The following is a 15952-nucleotide window of genomic DNA, read 5'->3' on the forward strand; positions in this document are numbered from 1 at the left end:
TTATGGTCATGAGATTACATTGGTGAAAAGGACAACTCAAATTTTTGTTGCCACTTCAAATATAATTTGTACCTACAGAGCTAAATTGCACAAATTGGCAACCTTTCTTTTCACAAAAAGCAGAAACTGAATTATTTTTCAAAGTACAGTTGAAAGTTTGGCGTTATAGCACTACGCACACCATAGTATAAAGTATGAACGACAGCAAGTCCCATCAACTAAAGTTAATGATTAAAGTTCATGCACCAAAGTGTTATTGTTTGTATTATTTAGATGAGATTTAAAAAGAAAAAAAGGAAAAAAAGAAGAAGAATTTAGATTGAAATACAAACACTAGGATCAGATTTTAGAATCACAGCCGAAGATTTAAGTCCAGCTGCTTATTATGTATATCTGATTCTTGTGTTGGAAATTTGTCCACACGAAAACTTCCTGGCCAAATCAAATCCATGGTTTCTTCAAGCATGAACGGTGTCCATGCCATCCCAAAACCTGTGCTGGGGTCACTAAATCTTGCCACCATTGAAGACCCATCTGATCTGCTTGGCTTCTGCACAAGTGAGTGAGGCTGGACACCTAGTGACCTTGCTGCAGCCACAGGGTTGAATGGAAACCCCATTGATGACATCATCATTCTGTGAGACTGGTACCTTTTGGCAGCTCCTCTTTCTCTTTTGTGTGCATTTTGATGACCTCCCAAGGCCTGTGAGCTATAGAATTTCCTCAGGCAAAAGTTGCATGAGAAAACCTTGTTGCTGCTAGTTGATGGTTTTGGTGACAGAGGATCACAGTCCCCAGCTGCAGATGGCTCATTTGAGTTGAGGCTTAAACTCAACCAATCTCCCAACTTATCATCTTCCTCATTATCACTATCTTGGTTGTTTTCCACCATCTCATTTGCTTCTTCTTGTTCCCTTTTGGAAATCATTGCAACAAAAATAAACACACACACTCAATTTGGGAAAAGGTAGAAATAATGGAGAGTTTGAGAGAGAAAGAGAGAGAGGGAGCGAGAGGGGGTTGAAGAAATGGAGGAGGTTGTACTTAAATAAGGGATGGGGATAAAAGAAGGAAGCTAATGTTTCAACAGTCCAAGAAGAGAAGGCATATATGAAATGATAATGGGGGAGGAAAGTGGCAGTCCTTATTAAAATATTTTATCGCAATTTATCTGGTGCCCCACCTTGTGATGCTTGAAACTTTTAAGGGGACCAGTGCTTATGTCATCTAACGGTAGTGGCCATTCAAGCTTAGGATTCCTTAGTTCCTTTCATCTTTCCTTTCACACCTCTTCAATCAAGTAGGCAATGATTCCATATGGATGAATTAATCACATAACACTTGTAATTACTGAAAAAAATGCAGCTGCTGAGAAAGTGGTGAGAAGCACTTACATGAAACGGCGAATCACAATATGTCATATGTGATAATTTTTCCACATGATATGATTGATCGGAGATAGTAAAATAGTGTTATTTCCATTTCATACAGATTTTTCTAGAGAAAATGCCATTAAAAACATAGTTAAACTTTCTCATTTCCAAAGCACATCTCCTTATAAACGTTGCTTAGAAAGAGAAGATGGACAAGTTGAAATTCTTATCTACAAGTCTAAAAAGTGCCCTAGTAAATGAACCTTCCTAGTTAGATTGATATATGTATAATGTATGGTCCCCAACTCTCAACCCAAACAAGAACCCTATGTCTTTTTTTACCCCATACTGCAGATTTAAAACCTCCAATATATATGTACTTATATGCTGGACCACTTCTTTGATTTGTCATGCTGGTCTTGCCAGAGGTTAGATGTATATTAATTTTAACACTCGGAGCATTTTTTTTGGTCAGTAACACTCGGAGCTTACACACAGAAAGAGATTATTGATTGTTCCGTCTACTGCAAGAAAGTTATAAGTGTTACTGGGCCAATATTGATTAACATGTGGCCTCTGTCCACAGAGGAGGGAGAACAGGTGGGCCAATTTCAGGGTGTTATGTTGTTAGCTATGGGCAAATGATTCTTTGTACAAAAAAAAGGCCATTCCTTCTTCCGGACAAATTATAGTTTGACACATATGCATGAGTGTTATCAGACCACAGTGGCTTGAAATACGAACACAATGATATTCCGCTGTTTGGAAGTTCTTCTCCCTTCTATGATCACAAAGAAGTAGAAAGAGTCAATACAGTAATAGTTACCATAAGAGAACACACAGACAGACACAGGCTAGCCCCCACAATGAGTTCATACATGATATGCACCAATGAGGACAGTGGAGTCGTTGAAGATGCTATTATTAATAATTTCTACATTATGATGCCATGCTAACTTACTTTATAAAGAGTTTGGAGGACCCAGCAAACTGACATTTAATAATAATGGTGATAAAAAGTAAGTGAGATTGGTGGGATGTCTATTTCCCAATTGGGTTTCTTTCAAACAAGAGGATCATTGTGGGTTGTTTTTGATGTAGTGGGCTATGTGTATGTACAATAGGAGAAGAGCAACCAGAACCACATATGCTTTATTCTCAGACATCAGAATCTTGCTGCTCTGATAAAAAGAAGTTTCATTTAATACAATATAAGAAGAAAACAGAAGCCTCAGTTTTCTCAAGGGTGTGATTCTAAAGCTTCATTGATACAAAATATTTTTTGTGTGTGGTGGAATTGGATTGATGAGTCAGGTGTGTGTGCTTGGAGATTGGATTTGTTTTGTCCATAGTACTACTTAATTCCTGCCTTGGCTTGTCCCTTTTAATCATCAAGCCAAAGAATAATAATTTTTTATTAGTTAATACGAAATGCTTATTAGGTTTTTTTTCCTTCTCTATTCAACAACTGTGAGATTTGAACTCACGATCTTCTCCAACAAAGCAGAGACTGAGTGCAACTAGACCAAAAGGTCAAAATAACAGAATTGGGGTATTTTCGTTTCAAATCTTTCTTTTGAACTCACCACATCCACATATACAACTAAGGCCTCCATACAAAATATCTCTCCATCTTGATCTCTTCCCCAAGAATCACAGAAGGAATATGCAAAGCATATTTAGGGAAAGTGTTACTCATCTTTCTCTGTGATAAGGGCTAATATCGTATCATATTGAGCATTATGATGCAAATTATGCAAAGAGGCACCATCTTATCCCGGCATCAAGTAAAGCACTTGTTGATAAAGATCCAAACAAGATCAATTATACATGGATTTATGGATGCTGAGCAAGCAAGTGCTGATTCGACAGAGAAAGGAGCAAAATATGCCACTCAGCTTATTCAGAGACGCAAACAGAAGAGATGCTGAAGTTAACTCCAACCTGGTGGCAAGACGGGCTCTTTCAAAGTAGTAATTCTCAACATATGACTTCTTAAACTAAACCCAAGATTCTCTGCGCTAATATTCTATTTGGCTTGCTTTGATAATTGATTGGGAAATCTCTATTATTTGGTTGAATAACTTGATTTCTATGATGTGAGAATATGAAGACCCTTTTTTGCTCCAAGAAAAAGACCACATGCTCTATGAATCTTTGTTCTTGTGGTTCTAATTCCTATCTAGGATAGAAACATGATGTCCCTTCTCATACTTTTTTCTTCCAAGCAGTACGCATTGTCTGAGATCGAACCCAAGACCTAACCCAATACTTAAATGTCTTGACGATTCCTGTCTTCATTATGTTGGACCTTGAACAATCTGTCACGATCTCAAGTTATATTGGTCATGTTCTATTTCAGAAAACATAAGTTGTAAAATGTAAGATTCAATCTTGACGGAATACACAAATGTGGAAGACGAAGTTGGAATATTTATAATCTGAGTGTTAGGAATGGTAAGTGATTTGGAGATTATAGGATTTTCATTCTGTATATACTGCATTGGAAACTTGGAGGGACAGCTAAAAAGGATACTTCCAAGCTTAGATTGAATTCATATTAAGCTAAAGTTGGCCCTCCAATTCATTCGTCCAAATTGCAAACTCATGTCGGTTGCAACATGTGAAACAAGAGACAGGTCACGTAGTGGTTTCAGTGTTGGAGGGGCAGAGTGCTTGGCGCGTTTCAAACACTACATGTGAAGGACAGTAGCATAAATCACTGATTTTGTTCCTTAACGCATATACTCATACCCGTATCATCCCCTCTATGCCACACACTACTGTGGTCTTTTCCTTGCATACATAAGAGCAACCAGATTGATCTTCTTCTATATACAAGACCACATACTAAAAATGCAATCTTGACTACACTAGTTCATAATCCCAAGAGACCGAGAAACCTTCAGCTCCGTAAAGAAGAAAAGAAAACATTGAGAAGTGAGAAATTTCTGAGCAAATTTCAAACCAGATTGGTAAATAGGGTTCGACATTTGGTTAAGAAGATGTACCAAAAATAACTTGAGCAATCATGACGCCCTTCTAGGGATGGTTTACTCTCTCATTCACTAAGCCGGTGAAAGTAATAAGAATAAGGCAAAACAGATGCAGCTTAGAGGGAACACAAATTGAACCCCTTTATGTCATGCATTAAATTTCGATTTGGATCCAGAGTCAGATAGCAACAAATAACAGTAAAACAACATGATCAGACAGATTTATAAATAGTTGTATGATCTTGTAATTCTGAACATAAAAGCCTACACAAGTAAAATGGCTTACAAGAGAAAGAACACAGTAGCTGTGAAAGTAAACTTATCCCCTACAATCTGAAATTACTTCCTACACCCACCTTATCAAAGATAAGGAGTATGGAAATTCTTTCACCCTCGGAACCCCACCTAATGTAGCAACAACTGCTGCTGTGTTGATCCAACAGAAGCGTGTTCAAGTACCTACAACACACCCAGAAGACCGATAAGTCGATATGTAGAACTAAGCAGACACTACTAAACTAAATAGACAATAACCCAAGAAGCATTCATTTGGGACAGTTGAAAAGAGAGCAGTCCCAGTTCTGTTAATTGGAGGAAGGGTTACACATATGAGAATATTTTCATTAACCACCACCACATTCCATAAGGACATGCAGATGCAAATGCTAAATCCAACTGAGAGAACTTTAATTTCAAAATATAGAAACTCCCTGATCAATCAAATGGTTATTGGGTTCCAAAATAACAATATGCCTGACATAACATATAGGCTCCTTGTTTGTTAGGGAGGACTAGACTAGACTAGCAAAATGCTTACATTTCAAGTGCATTCAAGGCATAACATGGATATTGTTGGCTAACTTGAAGGATTAAGGAGGACTAACCATAAGAGGTTGATGACTAAAACTTACTCATCAACCTCTTATAGATAGTCCCCTATCCTCCTACAAGTTAGACAACAATATCCATATTACGCATTGAATGCACATCATATAGGCATGTCTAGTCCTCCCTATCAAACAAGCTTATAGTGCTAAGTATTAGAAACCACACTAGCAGACAGCTGAGCAAACAGTGTGGCACATACATAAATATTCAAAGTTTCCATCTTTTTCTCTTTTCTATTGAAATTCCTTCTCATTACACTTGCAGTTCAATAAATCTAACACACAAATGACAAAAAAAAAGATGAAATTGAAAATTCCCCGTACAAGACGCACCGCAGAAAGAGAAAAACTACGAGGGATCAATGGAGGTACCCTGAGACAGCTCGCAACAATGGCGCGCTTCGACGGAAATGTGGCTTGTGAGCCGGGCCGAGGCTAGTGCGCTGTGCAATGGCATCAGCGATTGCGCGCAGGCTAATTGGCTCACATTCAGTGGGAGGGAGAAGAGGGAACGGCGCGAGCTGGTCCGGAGATTATGAAGCGGAGAGCGAGGAAGGGACGAGATTGATGGAGATGACCGGATTGTTGAAGCTCTTGCTGTTGAGATTAGAGACCTTGATAGCGATGACCCAGATCGCCACGCCATTTTAGCTTGCTCTCTGAGAATTTGGGAATTTGGAATAGGAAGCAGGGTTTTTAGGGCATTTTGGATTTAAACCCTAGAATTGAAGAAGATCGGTCCAGTCGCAAGGCCTGTTTTGGGATTGGCCCATGAGAGGTGGGATTGTCAGACCCATACAATTCCCGAAACGTCCCTATAAAGAAACAAAATTACAACCGAGCCAAGCAGATCAAATAGATTCTAGCATGAAGATGAAGTGTCAGTTTGACATTGCTTATTTGGGGTGATAAGTGATTTTTTTTAAAATTTTGAGAAGCCCAATCCGTTTGGTAAACTGCGAAAAAATCACTTATTGTTAAAAATTGCTGTGAGAGAAAGTTATAAGGGAAAGCAGATAATTATGTGCTTTCATTTTCTGATTAGGCAAGAATCAGTTTTGAAGAGGTGTTGGGTTTAATGATTATGCAACAATCATTTTCTGATTATGCGTAAAATCAACATCAACAACACTTTTAACAAAAATTTTACCAAACGCCAAACTACTTTCTCTCACAGCTGATTTCTCTCACAGCAAATCTGACAACGATTATTTTCACAGCACAACAATGCCTTCAAAATTAGCGAGGCTATTTTAGGAAGAGGAAAATTCTAAGTAGAACTCATCCTCAAAAGCCCCAATGCTATTATAAAATAAGTAGATATTTATTGATACTATTTCCTAAATTGGGGGAAAATAAATCATGTTGTTCACCCGTATTATAATACGTGTACAAGATGTACTACGTGACTATACTAACATAGTATTCCATACCGGATCTTTTATGATAAAAACAATTTAATACATTAACTATACACTCTCTCTTCTGAATTTTCGGTGAGAGTCTACTCACTGCCTAGGGTTAGGGTTTTCTCCTAGTTTTCTTCTAGGTTTCTTGGCGGCTACTTGTTTGCCTATTGGGGGGTTTTCGAAATTGGTTATCTATGTTGGATAACATGGATTTTATGGTTGAGAAGGAAGATGTGGAGGAAGTGGTGGGTTCTTTTGATAAGGTGTTGTCGTTAACTAATGAAGAACAAGACGACCTTCACATATCAGATGATGCGACAACGATGAACGAGCGGCTCCATCTCTGTTTGGTAGGGACAGTACTCACTGATCAAGGTTTCAACCGTGAGGCTTTCAAACAAACTATGTTGAGGGCCTGGGGTACGATGCGACAGGTGGGTGTGAAGGACATGCGAGATAATCTTTTCTTATTCACGTTCACAACTATGTGGGACAAGTAGATGGTGATACGAGGGGGACCTTGGAATTTTGATAAACACTTGGTCTTACTAGAAACACTAGATGGTAATAGAGCACTGAACCAAATGGTTCTTAAGAATGCTGATTTTTGGGTTCAAGCGCACAATCTGCCGTTAAATAGAATGATTGTTACGACAGGGCACCAGATTGGAAATAGGTTGAGCCAATGCATTGATGTGATGGAAGGAGCAGATGGTGAATGTTTGTGTAGGTATTTGCGTATTAGGGTTCAGTTGGATGTGACCAAACCTCTTCGCAGAGTGATGAAGCTATAATTTGATCACTCTTTAGAGGCAATGATTGAGTTCAAATATGAACGACTACCTGATTTTTGTTATGCTTGTGGGAGGATTGGCCATGTAGTCAAGGAGTGCAAATTTGTGGGTGCCATAGAGAATGAAGCAAAAGAAAAGCCTTATGGTTCCTGGTTACATTTGAAGTTTGAGGTGGCGAGGGGGAGAACTATCAGTCCAAGGAAGCAGGAGGAAGAGAGGAATAGTCGACGATCTTTTGGGAATAAAAAAGGAGATTGTCCAGGAGTATGTGGAGATAAGGGGCCTAGAGGTGGGCCACATGGTCATTATTTTAAACATAAGGAACATGGTACGGGTGGTTCAGTTACAATTGAGGATGATTTAGTTAACAATGCATCTTTGGCAAACAGATTGAAGTCCAAAGAGGGGGTGGTGAAGGGAGGAATAATTCACAATCAGTGAAGGGGAATTCATTGGCTGAGGTTGCTCGCCGACTAAAGGTGGAAGAAAACGAAATTCAACGAGGGTTGCGCGAGGCAGCTTGGGAGACAGCACAAGCAGTAGCTGTGGATATGTCATCTACTACGCCTAAAATTCTGAGTGATCAGAAAAATAGAAGGGAAGGTGATATGAAAAGCAAGGGAAATGGAGCTGTGCTGATAAATCAAATAGACACTCAACAAGGTGATGTTGGGTCCCTTTCAAATGACAATGTTAAGACAGTGGTAGATTGTTTTCATAAGATATTGGGCACATCAAAAAATAATGAGGATGCTATGGTACAAGAAGGAGCACAAGCTGATGTGGAGAATGAATTGAAAAGGGAACCTGAGAAAGTGGAATCAGCATATATGGCAAATAAAATTGAACACTTTGCACTTATGCAAATTGACAATGTCAATGGTTCTGAAACAAGAGGAGAGGAATTGGTTAAAACATGTGGAGGAAGATGGAAGCGCAAAGCACGACTGGTGAAACCGATTGGAGAAAATACAGGTAGTGGGTTGGATAACAATGTGGGAAGAGAGGGGGGAAAAAGAAAATGTGAGGAAGAGATTGTTATAGATACATTTGTAACCAAAAAAGTGAAGATAGAGAAAGAGGTTAAAATTGCTAAGATACAACACGTGGTAGGACCAGTGGGACTAGCCCATCACGAACAATAAGAATTTTAAGTTGGAATGTCCAGGGTTTCGGGACCCCTAGGACGTTCCATTCTCTCAAGCATATTTTGAGGGAGAAAAAACCCGAGCTAGTGTTCCTTATGGAAACGCGGATGACGAAAGCTCAAATGGAGAAAAGAAGATTTCAATGTGGTATGACATGGGGAATTTCTACGGGAAGAGTGGGGTTAGGGGGAGGCTTATTGTTGATGTGGACAACTGGTTGGGAGGTGAATTTGTTATCATACTCGACAGGTCATATACATGTATCAGTTAAAACCTCATATAATTATTGTTTCTGTTTGACGGGCTTTTATGGGAATCTAGAAACCCAAAACCGAAGATTTTCTTGGGAATTACTTCGACGTCTCTCACAGTTAGTCTATGGACCTTGGCTAGTCATCGGAGATTTTAATGAAATCTTGATGGCTTCAAAGAAAAAAGGATTGCGAGATCGCCCTACATATCAAATGACCTCTTTTCGCCAAGCCTTGGTGGATTGTGACTTGTGTAGTGTCCCATACCAAGGATATCCTTTCAATTGGGTTAGAACATACCCGAGTGGGGATATGGTGGAGGAAAGGTTGGACATGTATGTGGTTAATGGGAGAATTAGTGCAGATTATGGTCACATTCTGACATATCATTAAGTAGCATCGGGGTCAGATCACTATCCTATACTTGGCGAATTATTGAATGAAGCCCCCATTGTGGAGGCAAAGAAAAAAAGAAGATTTCATTTTGAACAAATGTGGACACTTGAGAAAGGTTGTGAAGATATTATTCGAGAGGCTTGGGATTCAACTGGCATTATGGGAGGCGTGAATGAGGGAATTAATAATTGTGTAGGGAAACTAGCAGAATGGAATAAATTAAATTTTGGGCATGTGCAAAAGCAGCTTGTTGCTGCCCATAAGGAGCTGGAGGTTTTACAGGGGCGAATGGGACAAGATCAAGTGTTACTAAAGGAAAAAGTAGAAAGGACCATTGTTGTCTTACTCGAGAAAGAAGAGGTAATGTGGCGGCAGCGTTCCAGGGTTGCTTGGTTAAAGGAAGGGGACAAAAACACCAAGTTTTTTCATGAAAGAGCCAACACAAGGGAACAGAAAAATACAATAAAAGGGTTGTACGACGACGATCATTTTTGGCAAACCGATAAGCAAGTTATTGGTTCGATGTTCTGCAATTTTTTCAATGATTTATTTTCTACTTCAGGTGGCAGGGATATAGAGAGCCTTAGAAGTGATTGAGCCAAAGGTGACACATCAAATGAATTACCAATTACTCCAACCTTTTACAAGAGCAGATGTAGAGACTGCTTTATTCCACATGTACCCTACGAAGGCACTAGGGTATGATGGAATGCTGGCTCTTTTTTATCAACGCTACTGGCACATTGTAGGGGACGAGGTATCGCAAAAGTGCTTGCAGATATTGAATGGAGAAAGTAGTGTCCAAGAATTTAATCATACTCTAATCTCCTTAATTCCTAAGGTGCAGACACCTTCCAGAGTGACTGAATTTAGACCAATAAGTCTGTGTACAGTGATTTACAAAATTATTGCAAAGGCTTTTGCAAATAGACTCAAGTGCTTATTGCCTTCCGTTATCTCCGAGTCGCAAAGTGCTTTTGTACCACAACGCCAAATTCTTGATAATGTGATGGCAACTTTTGAGACAATGCATTTTATGAAAGGCTTGAAGATGGGGCAACAAATGAAGATGACCATTAAACTTGATATGGCTAAGGCCTATGATCAAGTAGAGTGGTCCTTTTTGCAAGAAATAATGTTGAGATTGAGATTTGCTTCGGAGTGGGTCAAACAGATAATGGATTGCTTAACAATAGTTACCTTTTTGGTGCTTTGGAAAGTTAATCCATTCGGGCATGTTGTTCCTCAGAGAGGGTTAAGACAAGGGTGTCCCCTTTCACCATACTTATTTTTAATGTGTGCTGAAGGCTTTTCAAGGCTGTTGCAGAATGCGAAAAGGATAGGGAGTTTGCGTGGGATTCAAATTGCTCATGGAGCTCCATCAGTCAATCATTTATTCTTTACTGACGATAGTATTCTCTTTCTTGATGCAACTAAAGAGTCATGTGAAGCAGTGAAGAATATATTTCAAGTGTATGAGGAGACTTCTGGGCAAAAGATCAATCTCACAAAGTCGGCTTTAAGTTTGAGCCCAAATGCTACTGCTGTTGAAAAACAAATAGTTTTGGATTTATTGGAAATTCCGTTGGTGTCTTGCCATGAAAAATATTTAGGTTTGCCTATGGTGACAGGTAGGGGAAGAAAGCAGATTTTCGGGACTGGTAAAGAGGTCTGATTAAAGGCGTATTCAGAGCTATGCCCATCTACTCGATGAGCTGCTTTCGGATGCCTAAGGGGATGTGTAAAGAACTTCATGGCTTGATGGCTAAATTCTGGTGGTCTAAAAGTAAGAATATGCGGGGTATTCATTGGACTAAATGGGAGAGATTATATGTGAGCAAGCAGATTGGAGGATTGGGATTTAGAGACCTTGAGGCTTTTAATCAAGCTCTTCTGGCAAAACAAAGTTGGAGATTATTCTTTAATTGCAATTCCTTGGCAGCGAGAATTTGCAATTCCTTAGAAGCTAGATTGGGGTATCGACCTTCACATATTTGGAGTTCGTTGATATGGGGGAAGGATTTGTTAAAGGTGAGTTTGCGGTGGAGAGTTGGAAATGGTGAAGATATACATGTTTATCAGGATCAGTGGGTGCCTTTACCAATGAATTTCAAGATTATCTCAACGCCACAATTTGATGTTTCTATGAAAGTATGTGAGTTGTTTAATGCAGCTGGCCAATAGGATGAAGAGCTATTGAAAGCTAATTTTTGGGAACATGAAGTGAAGGCTATCCTCCAAATTCCACGGGCTTCAAATCGTAGAGAGGATAAATTAATTTGGCATTATGATCAAAGCGGCAAATACTTAGTCAGAATGCTTATATGGTTTCATGCATGAAGAAGCAGAGGGAAAATGGCATGGAAGGGTCCTCGACACAAGATGGTACATTGTTATGGAAAAAACTGTGGAGTTTGTAGGTGCCTAATAAAATGAAATTCTTTCTATGGAGATGTGTATGGGGGTTTTTGCCTAGCAGACAAAATTCGTACCATAAGAAGATCTGGAATTCTCCAATATGTCCACGGTGTGGGAAGAAAGTGGAGTCGGTTATTCATACAATATGGGCTTGTAATGAAGTGAAAGCAATATGGTCTTTATCACCTTGGAGGCAAATTGACATGAGTGGAGAATTACATCTTTCAAGGAACTTTGGCAAGCTGTGATTGTGGTCTCAAGTAAAAAGGAGGTGGATCTTTTTGCTTTTCTATGCTGGGATATTTGGAATGACAGAAACAATCTATTATTTCAAGGACGAAGTCTTGAGAGTGTATCAGTGTTTAACAAAGCTTTGGCTTATCAGATGGAGTTTTAATCTGTAAATCTTGCCCCTATATGCTCCCATAATAGGTGAGGGCCTAGTCAAAGTTCTGTTAATTGGCATGCCCCATTGGATGGTCAGTACAAAATTAATGTTGATGGGGGCAGCCAAACTTGCTGGGTTAGTTCAAGGAGTTGGAGCAGTGATTCGCAATGGAAATAAAGAGTTTATGGCTGCTTGTTCTCGATAAGTGGTAGGACATTTTAGTGCACAAGCTATGGAACTAATTGCTGCAAAGGAAGGTTTTCAGTTCGCATATGATCTTGGCTTTCGTGACATAGTGCTAGAAATGGATGCGCATGGGGTGGTAGATAGAATCAACTCTAATGAAGAGTGTTCTGAAGCTGAAGGGAATCTAGTGGAAGATATCAAGGAGATGCAGGGGTGGTTTAGATCTTTCCCCTGTAATTGGCAATGACGAGAAGGTAACAAGGTTGCCTATGAGCTAGCTCAATATGGCACTCAGAACGCTGGTTTTTCACATGGATTGAGAAGGAGCCATATGGCTAACTCCTTTTCTTTCTGCAGATCTAGAAGCTAATGGCTGATCTTTATGTTTGATGGCAAGTGGGAGGTGCTCTTTTTCCTTTGGCGGATTTTCCTCCTTTTTTGGGGGTTTTTTATGCTAAAGGTTTTTTTATAGAGGCCCAAACTTGCACATCCTTTTGTTTTCTTCTTCGTGTATTATGCTATCTAGTTATTGAATGAAATTCCTTTTCATAAATAAAAAAAAAAAACATAGTATTCCATAATTTATAATAACTTATAAGTTAATTGCAGTACAATTTTTTATAGAGTTATTATATTTAAACCCCACACTTTTCTTTGTTCACCTCAATACTTAAATCATTAAGCTCTTAAGTTTTATTATTGTGTACAAAGATAAAAAAATGTCATCCAACTTAATACTTTCCTAGTACATCTATACACACACCTCATACACACCGTTATTCTTCACATTAAGTTTTAGAAAAAACACAAACTTCTCTACACCCTATTGCCATATTACTCTTCTCTTTCAATCCAAGAAACCTACTACACTCTCATATTCTCTTTGCAAACCCTAAATACGGCAAATCATAATCAAACAAACAAATCATAAATAATAATAATCATAATCATAATCATAATCATAATCAAAGAAAAAAAATTGGAGGGGGGAAAAAGCAGACCTTGATTGTGAAGTTAAGAAACAATGATTGCCTAAGCCTTTGATTGATATATAATATGTAAATTACAACATGGGTTTGCTTTACTGAACAAGACAATAAAATATTTTAAAAGAATTAATAATAAAATAATGATGCTACACATTTGACAAAAATGTTTATATATCTTTTAAGTAATGTGAGACTGAGGTAAACTTAAAATGGTGAGGGGTAAGATAGCAGGGTGTGGAGTGTGAGGTTGATGCGTGTTTGTGCTAAATCTGAACAGATAAGAGTTTAGGCTAACTTACAAGTATGCTGATGGTTGAGGACCGGAGCGACCTTCTTCCGTGATGTCCGAAGGTTAGAGCGGGGGCCGGATCCGAATTTAGGAGGGGATACCGGTGTGGTACCTGCCGAAGGTACTCCGATGCTAAAGTTAGTGACAAAGAGCGATTCTATTGATAGTGGAAGCACTAATCAAGTCAGAAAATCTTACCACTTGGCTGGGCCAAGGGGCTCTATTTATAGAGAGCATTTGTGATGCTCTTAGCACTTAGTTTCGATATGGGACTCGTGGGAGTGTCTTCAGAGGTTGACACGTGATTCTGACAGGCTCTGGCAGGAATTCTGAGGCAATATGTCAGAATCGAATTGATGTCATGGTTGGTCACTCGGTAGACAATACTGAAGGTTGGCGTAGGTAGTGATGCTGCGTTATCTACCCCCTGAATCGGTATTGAGTGCCGAGAGAACATTTGGTATGTCCCAGTTGAGCTGGTCTCTGGCTTGAGGGCGTTTCACGTGTCACGACATGAGTGGGTGGTCAGATATGGTACAAACAGTAGTCCCCCAAGTTTCTGATCGAGGAGAGACTTCTTGGTTGGGGACTTGCTTGTGTCCTTGAGCTCTGGCATTCTGGCCCGGGAACGAGCGTCTGTCGTTTGTAAGCCGGTGGTGATCATGTAGTCCCCAAATCCTCAAGCCAAGGGGTTGGTTTGAAGATTGGAAGGAGCGACAGACAGAGCTGAAGGTGGGCGTAGGTAGTGATGCTGCATTATCTACCCCGAATCGATAAATCTGAGTGCCGAGAGAACATTTGGCATGACCCAGTTGAGCTGGTCTCTGGCTTGAGGGTGTTCCACGTGTCACGACGTGAGTAGGTGGTCAGATATGGTACAAACAATGAGTTTTTTAATTATTATTTTTTCTGATGGGTGTGTATTTAGGGGTAGTTTGGGAAGGTAGTGAAGTTTTCTTAAAAATTTTAAAAATATGAATTAGAAGTTGGGATGAACAAAAAAAAGTGCCGCGTTTAAATAAAAAAACTCTTTTTTTATATGAGTTTGTCATTTAAAAATAATGAATAAAAGAAACATTGTTGGACTAAGCTAGTAGACACTACCCAAATAGTCACCCAATGCGGCCCGCAAAGCAAAGCAAAGCAAACCCATTTTATATGCAGCCCAACAAGCACATAAGCATAAATCATGATCAGACTACCTCCTGTGACGCAAACTCTGCAAAGACCAACAGAGAGAGCCACCGTGCACGCAGATGTCAATATAACCTCAATACGTGGCAAATATAATTAGTTATTCTCAAGGTTCAAGATCACTGCGAACGAGTTTAACATACCTTACCATTTCAGAGAAGAAGCGCGCATTTGAGGCTCACACAACGGCCACGAAAACGAAGATAATAAACCAGAAATGGCGGTTTGCTCCTCCCTGGCAGTCGTCTGCCCCTGCGCTGTGCCCAAACTCGGCTCCAAGCCATCGAAAACTAGGGTTAGGATTTCCTTAGGTGATCAGAGTTTCACAACCTCCAAACTGTCACAATCTTGGGGAAGGAAAGGCTCACTAGGTTGAATGCAGATGGGTTCGCGGAGATTGAGCCTGATCTCAACGAAGAAACCCATGATCGTTGGGAGACTAACAGTATCAGCATGGTACAAACATTCACAGACTCTATATATAATTAGAATATTCTAATAGTATAGCCGCGCGTCTATACGCCAAAATAGAATATTTTACAGGTATAGCCGGTCGGCTATACGCCAAAAATAGAATAGCTTAAATGTGTAGCCGGTCGGCTATACTCTAAAAAAATAATATCTTACCATTATTATAGCCGAGCGGCTATACCCTTTAGCATAATATGGATTTTTTTTAATTACTTTAATTAGTAATTATGTTTTAGTTATTATTTAATTAGTTAATAATTAGTATTTAAATATTTTATTAAAGAAAAATAATATAAAAAATATAAAAACTATTTATTAAGTAATATAATTCATGAAGCTAATTAAAATATTTAATACTAATTATTCACTAAAAATAATAATTAAAATATAATTACTAATTTAACTAATTAAATAAGGCAAAAGATATTATTTAATTAATAAAACTAAAATTAAAAATAATTTATTAACCTAAAAATACTAAGTTTATTTATATATATATATTTTTTAAAATCTCTCCCGATGAAATGTCATCGGCACATATCTATTCGGGAAAATTTTTCCGTATTAGACCTCTCTATACGAAAATTCGTCGGCATGGGTAACTTTCATCAGGAGAGGTCTAATCCGGCAAATTTTTCCGACATATACATGTTGCTAACGATATTTCGTCGGGAGATGTGTTTTTGTTTTGTTTTTATATTAAAAATATAAATTTTTGTAAAACTATGGAAAATTGTAGAAAGCAATAAGAGAAAGAGAAACA

The 15952-nt window shown here is 38.8% G+C and overlaps 2 protein-coding genes across 3 annotated transcripts; both read right to left on the reverse strand.

The window, feature by feature from the left end:
* Positions 1–237: 237 nt before the first annotated feature.
* Positions 238–1111, reverse strand: LOC103337178 (zinc finger protein 7-like). Its single transcript, XM_008240333.3, has one exon. The coding sequence runs from the start codon at positions 926–928 to the stop codon at positions 353–355; it is 576 nt and encodes a 191-aa protein (XP_008238555.1). The 5' UTR covers positions 929–1111; the 3' UTR covers positions 238–352.
* A 3368-nt stretch (positions 1112–4479) lies between these two features.
* LOC103337189 (uncharacterized) lies at positions 4480–5902 on the reverse strand. 2 transcript variants are annotated; one of them, XM_089044177.1, is made up of 2 exons: positions 5625–5902; positions 4480–4824 (listed from the first exon to the last, which is right to left on the reverse strand). In XM_089044177.1, exons 1-2 carry the CDS (start codon positions 5900–5902, stop codon positions 4821–4823), a joined length of 282 nt encoding a protein of 93 aa, XP_088900303.1. In that variant the 3' UTR covers positions 4480–4820. The 2 variants fall into 2 exon arrangements, with proteins under 2 accessions (XP_088900303.1, XP_088900302.1); XM_089044176.1 differs by having other exon boundaries at positions 4480–4828; positions 5590–5902.
* Positions 5903–15952: the final 10050 nt, after the last annotated feature.

The sequence above is a fragment of the Prunus mume genome, linkage group LG1, assembly GCF_029339155.1.
Source record: "Prunus mume cultivar Tortuosa linkage group LG1, ASM2933915v1, whole genome shotgun sequence".
Lineage (NCBI taxonomy): Eukaryota > Viridiplantae > Streptophyta > Magnoliopsida > Rosales > Rosaceae > Prunus > Prunus mume.

What these genes read in the sequence shown, in the direction of transcription:
- LOC103337178 (XM_008240333.3), bottom strand. Translation starts at nt 928, where the DNA reads ATGATTTCCAAAAGGGAACAAGAAGAAGCAAATGAGATGGTGGAAAAC.
- LOC103337189 (XM_089044176.1), bottom strand. Translation starts at nt 5,902, where the DNA reads ATGGCGTGGCGATCTGGGTCATCGCTATCAAGGTCTCTAATCTCAACA.